At 40.5% G+C, this 6,040-nt stretch overlaps 1 protein-coding gene across 1 annotated transcript; it reads right to left on the bottom strand.

The window, feature by feature from the left end:
• Positions 1-414: 414 nt before the first annotated feature.
• Positions 415-3,803, bottom strand: plaua (plasminogen activator, urokinase a). Its single transcript, XM_030106618.1, has 11 exons — positions 3,676-3,803; positions 2,929-3,022; positions 2,779-2,812; positions 2,489-2,627; positions 2,325-2,407; positions 2,193-2,234; positions 1,922-2,102; positions 1,642-1,784; positions 1,426-1,566; positions 1,191-1,339; positions 415-977 (listed from the first exon to the last, which is right to left on the bottom strand). Exons 2-11 carry the CDS (start codon positions 2,977-2,979, stop codon positions 783-785), a joined length of 1,158 nt encoding a protein of 385 aa, XP_029962478.1. The 5' UTR covers positions 2,980-3,022; positions 3,676-3,803; the 3' UTR covers positions 415-782.
• Between the last annotated feature and the right edge of the window lie 2,237 nt (positions 3,804-6,040).

The following is a 6,040-nucleotide window of genomic DNA, read 5'->3' on the forward strand; positions in this document are numbered from 1 at the left end:
CTATGTTGCACATCAGCGTCCTCTGGTGTTGTGTCATGGATTGAACCCATAAAAAACAGTCCAACAAAAGGCAGCAATTTTGAATTTCATAGCTATTTGAACAGCAGTGTCAGCATCACATTTAACTCTGTTGTTACTTTTATCTCTAAATGTAATTTATGGATTTTTTGGGATTTTCTATAGCTTTAAAAAAAAAAAAAAAGGAACAAAGATAGAATTGGTGAAGTTTCTCTCACATTTTGTAACTTGGTTCAATAAGCCAAGCTAATCTTTTTCTTTTTTCTCCTTATGCTGTTTGAATATCACCTGAGAAACACGTGGCCGACACTTCGAAAACTAGCAGGTTTGTATGTTTTCATACTTATCTGTGGTGTGAAAACAAATGATGCAGATGCCATTTAATCCAAAGTTTTCCATTTATTCGTAATTTTATAAAAACTCAATAGCAGGACCAGCCTACCAAAAGAGGACATACTTCATAATTTAAATTAATTAAATAAACTTCGAAACACTTATTTTAAAAAGTTAAAATCTGTCAAAGATTATGCACAAGTTAGAAAACAATTTCAGGACTTATTTACAAGAAAAACACTGACTTTAAACTGCTACAGTAGGTCATTGCTGTTCAAAAAATATTGTCACTATGCATGAAGAAGACTTTCTGAAAAGCTGCTCTGAAACCTGAAGCTTACATGACTGCAGACAAATAAAGCTTCCAAAACTGCTACATCATTTTCCTTTAAGTTCACTCAATGCCCAACAGTACGGCGCCAACCGCAGGTTCACTTCTGGGGGTACATCACTCCCTTTGTATATTCAGGGAGACCAGTTTTTGCCGCAATCCACTGATTGAAGTTGGTTACCCGCGTGTAGACCCCCGGCTTGTTCTCGCTGGCGCAGTCCTTACCCCAGCTGACCACTCCAAACAGAAACATCCGGCCAGAAACTTCACACACGAGTGGACCACCGGAGTCACCCTGTGACAAAACACACAAGTCAGTCAGTCAGTCACGGGTTTTGCTGTCAAGTCCCTGTATGAATATTGTTCTTTACCCACTTCTGTTTTTGAGTACACATTTGAAGTATAAATAAAAACAGGAAATGTTTTTCATTGTTCTTGTGTTCAAGATTTGGTTTCTACAAAAACGTTCTATGGATTCAGTCAGTATGTAACGCTGGTCAACACTCACGCTGCAGGCGTCGCTGCTCCAGTCGGGGCTCGCAGCACAGAGCATGTTCTCAGTGACGGGATTTTCGTACTGCAAATCGCTGTTGCATTCAGTCTGAGAAAAGAGGTTCACCTGGGCCTGTTTCAGGTGCTGCGAGTACTGCCAAGATGCTGCCAACAGCACAGAGTGACAATTAAGAATCAGAGAAATGACTGGAAGATCATTCATCATCAGCTTGAGAGTCAGCAACACTTACTGTATTTCTCCTTCCCAAATCCTGCGACGCTGCATGGATATCCTGTGGGAAGCTGTGTGTGAGGCGGAGGAAGGCAGACGGTACGGACCGAAGCCGACCTCGCCGCACATCGTCCATCTTTACTTTTTATCTTCAGAAGTGCTGCAATTCAAACACTTGTCAGACTCCTGCACACATAAAATCCTTTGAGGTAACATGCATAATGTTTGTGCATACCTATGTCACTGTTGTAGTTTGAGTCGTTGTATTTTTGATGCATGACGATTTTCTCCACAGTGAAGCTCTGCTCCTTGTCGTCCGTGTCATTGATGGCAGACTTCCCCAAGTACACAGACAAGCGCCTGAGACTGGTATGCTCCCTGAAGAGAAACCAAACACCCATTGTTAAAACGCGCATGCAAGGCTGTAAACATATCGTACGCCATCATGTGTGACACCGCCATCACAGTATGTTAATAGCAGAGGAAGGAAATGATAGGGTGTTTTGTTTTCTCACCCATCAGGCAGGCAGTGTGCTGCAGTGAGGACCCAGCACGGTGAGATGAGAGAGCCTCCGCAGAGGAAGAGGGTGCTTTTATAAAAGATGGCAGCGATCCACGGGTGGGACTCTATGGGTGTAAAAGAACCACCCGCAATTTTATGCGTCCTCCGCTCAGGCCTCTCGCCACACGTCAGCTCTGAAGGGTCAAACAGGGCAAACCATGAGTGCAGTGATGGAAACATCACAGTGAGGACATTAAAAATTGTTTTAGGACGTCAAAATGTACCTGTATCCCTGATCTGGGGAGGTTTCACCGATGGAGTGGAACCTGTTTTGAAGCAGAAAATGGCGTTAGAGAGAAAACATCTCTATGAAATGTTTGAATAAAATGCTATAAATCTAGAATCACAAGTCTTACATTTGGGAATGTCGCATAATTCCCTCACATACTTTCTGGCTCTTCGAACATAGCACCAAGGCGCCAAACTCTCGTCAGGATTTCTGGTGTTTAAGCGGAAAAAGAATTAAGTATACGATTCATTCCAACATATGCAGACATCAGATTGGTGGTTTAACGTATACCTGCAGTAATTATGATCGCCAAGTCCCTTGGTCGATGTTAGATGGTGACTGAAGCGGTTCCAGTTGAGACACCGACGACCTCTTGATGATCTGTCCGCATGCCCTCTGTAACTGCTCCCATCCCCAGACTGGCACGTCTCTGAAGGGCACAGTGCGAAGAGACATCCCATAGTTTAAATGACGAAGCTATCAACAAATATGAGGGATACTGCCTGGACAGTTCACCTTATCATTAATATTTTTTTTCAGGGAGGGATTTTGTACAATGGCAAGAAAACTAATCAATTTACCTCCTCTTCTCCTGCTCCATCTTTGTGAAAAAGCCTGAAAAGAGCAGAGATAAAGTGAGTCATAGAGTTTGAAAAATCTTTTGCCACCTCAGCAATACTTTACACTTAGCACTATTCAACCCAGAGGGACTTCCTCTAGCGGCTGCTCACCACATCGATGCTGAATGCAGCGACGACTGTGATGATGAGCAACAGATTCATGTCTCCCCCTGGTTTCGTTTCTGCTTATTGAGGATATTTTTGTCTGAGGAACAGAAAAAAGACGGCACAATTACAGAAATGAAACAAACACATGGGAAATGATTGGCTGTAAAGCCACTGGTGCCCTTATATGGAATATATTCTAATGCACGTGTCACAGTCAAGACAAGTGGAATAATGCAATGAGGTTTTAGGGTCAAAAATAGAAAAGGCATCTGAAATTCCCTCATTCCTCTTTAGTTATTTTAAAGTGTCATGAGAAAATGCAAAAATGCATGGAGAGCAGAGCCGCATCTGCATACAGGATGTCACCCATCGTGACCCAGAGTATTTCATACTTCGATGTCTTTGGAGACGACACGTGCTCTGTTATGACAGAGGAAATGTAGAGGATCAGCTGCAGTGTGCTTTGTTATGCAAACATATTAACTATCTGTTCAATGAATGCAGTATCAATTTAGGTTAGTTGATTGTGGCAATGACAGTGCACAGCATTGTATCACATTAGTGTTGCACTGTGTACAGTTCACACTTTAAATTCCTAGATAATCCTAGAACAATGTATCACATTGATAAAGACTGAAGAAAACAGTAATTCCATCTAAAAATTGCACATCAGAATTGAAATCATTAAGTGAACAAAATCGTCATCAACAACAACAACAACAACTATATCTGAAAGTAAGATTTGCTTACCTTTCTTTCTTGATGCTCTTCCAGCTGAGATAAGTCCTCTTGTCTCTGTCTGCTCTGATATGCACCTGGCTGTGCTTCTGGACACGCTGAGAGCTGCTTCACTGTTGCACTGATCCTTCCAGTACTGCCTTCCCTTTAAAAACACAGAGGAAACAAGTGGGAGGTGTTCAGCCGATGGCATGAAAACATCCCTGCGACCCTATTGTTCAGCAAATCCGCAAATCCTTCACCAGAAAATTTGTCATGTCCTGTGACACACAGCGACCAGGCCCTGCCCCTTCAGCTACACTCATTCAAGCAGGATATACATCCATAATTGGTTATGTATATGATCATAACTTTAGATGCATCAGAAGAATAGCTGGTTTGAAACTAATGTGTGGCAAAAAAAAAAATAGTTTGTAGACTGTATCCAGTCCTTTGAATTTCTTTTAACCTTTTAAAACACAGTCAAGTGCTCATTGGTGCAGTTACATAAAGTTGCACAATGAGGTTTACAGCAATCCACAAATGTGTGTGTTTTTTTTCTACCACATTTAAAGTAGTACAAGATAAAATGTGAATCAAATACACGTCTCAATGATAAATGTCAAATATACAGCTACAGCTAGACCTATAACCCCTCAAGTTGCAATAAATTAAATTTTTATGCATTTAACTTAAAGTTGAACTGCATCAGACTTATTATAGCTGGTGTAAAACAGAAGTGCACATCTTTAAATGTCAGAATTTTTCCAATATCAACCATTCAGTTAATACTAACCTTGGTATAAACTTCAAATTCTTTCTTCATTTATTTTATAATGCCTGTGTTATAAAACACACGTGCGTTTGTGTGCACTTATGGACCCCTGATTCAAGTCTAACAGTAACTTGGGGGGATCTACTGTTGTAGATTTTGTATTTTCCAATGTGAGTGTGTTAGCTTTTCTGCAGAGTCTTTGGTTTCTAAATTACCAAAACATGCATCTTCGATGAATTGGTGACTAAACTGGCCTTTTATGTGAACATGAGTGTGTGCGGTTGTCTGTCTCACTGTATTTGCCCCGTAATGAACCAGTGACCTGCCCGGGATGGATCCTGCCTTTATCCACAGTCATTTGGGATTCGCTCCAGGCCCCCATGACCAAGCTCTGCATGTAAGCTGATCTACAAAACAGAATTGCTTTAGCTGCTTATTGCCTAAGCAAATACTCAGACAACCGCTTAAAAACAACATGAATTAAAAGAAAAAAAAACCCAAAACAAAACGCAAGTTTTACCAGCTGTTTGGTTTGGATAACAGACCATCTTTGTAAAAACATTCAAGCCTGAAACAATTGGCATTGCTGTGAATTTTGGCAGGGGAATTTTCTCGACTAAAATCTTCCGACAATGTGACTTCATCAGATAAATGTGATACAAGCGTTACTCACAGTTTCCCCTTTGTGATGATGACAATGGTTTGCCACCTTGGCACGCCAGCATGTATACACTTGAAGTCGCTGAAGCATAACATAAATAAAACTTGCAGCCAAGTGCAGAAACGTGACCTTACTTAACAACGACAACTGTTAGATCGTTTACGGACTCCAAAACCTGCCTATAATCCCTTTAAATTCAACACAGGTGTTCAACCGTATGATTAACTGTGTTGAAATTACCCAACCAAGGAAAACCCTGAATGTTTGTGGCTCATTGCAGCTGCAACCTGAGTTATTTGATTTTGTCATTTTTGACTCAAGTCTGCTGACTCTCCCCGCTCTGTCTGAACACCATTCATACACAGAAATTATCCAGAAGTCTTCTGAAGATCCATCATATGTCTCTTACACATATTTCCTGCACCGGTCATGATGCAACAATTAGATAGATAGATAGATAGATAGATAGATAGATAGATAGATAGATAGATAGATAGATAGATAGATAGATAGATAGACAGGTATTTTCTACCTGCTCAAGAACTCTTTTGTAACTTATGAATTGGGTGCAGGGACATTTTATTGCATAAAGCACACTGACATCAGTTCAAAGTAAATGAGGAAGTCTGGAATGACAAAGAAATACACAGAAATCAAGAATGATTCACATTTTATTTTTGATTGTAATTACTCACATGCTGTCATAATTGTGTCTCTCTGAATGGTCACCACTTTAAAGTGGTAACTTTTACAAAGAGAGAAGTGAACAAATGATCTGTTTCCTGAATCCTGAGAATTTGACTTTCAGGTCACACACAAAAGACATTTTCACACTATTGCCCACACTTTCACACCTGTGTTCAGAACCCACGAGGTGATAAGTTAAGATATGCGTGGGGAGCTTCTGTTTCACACTTATGTCGCTTCAGCAATATGTACGTGTTTTCAAGTAAATCCTAATA

Source organism: Salarias fasciatus, chromosome 13 (genome assembly GCF_902148845.1).
Source record: "Salarias fasciatus chromosome 13, fSalaFa1.1, whole genome shotgun sequence".
In the NCBI taxonomy this organism is placed as follows: Eukaryota; Metazoa; Chordata; class Actinopteri; order Blenniiformes; family Blenniidae; genus Salarias; species Salarias fasciatus.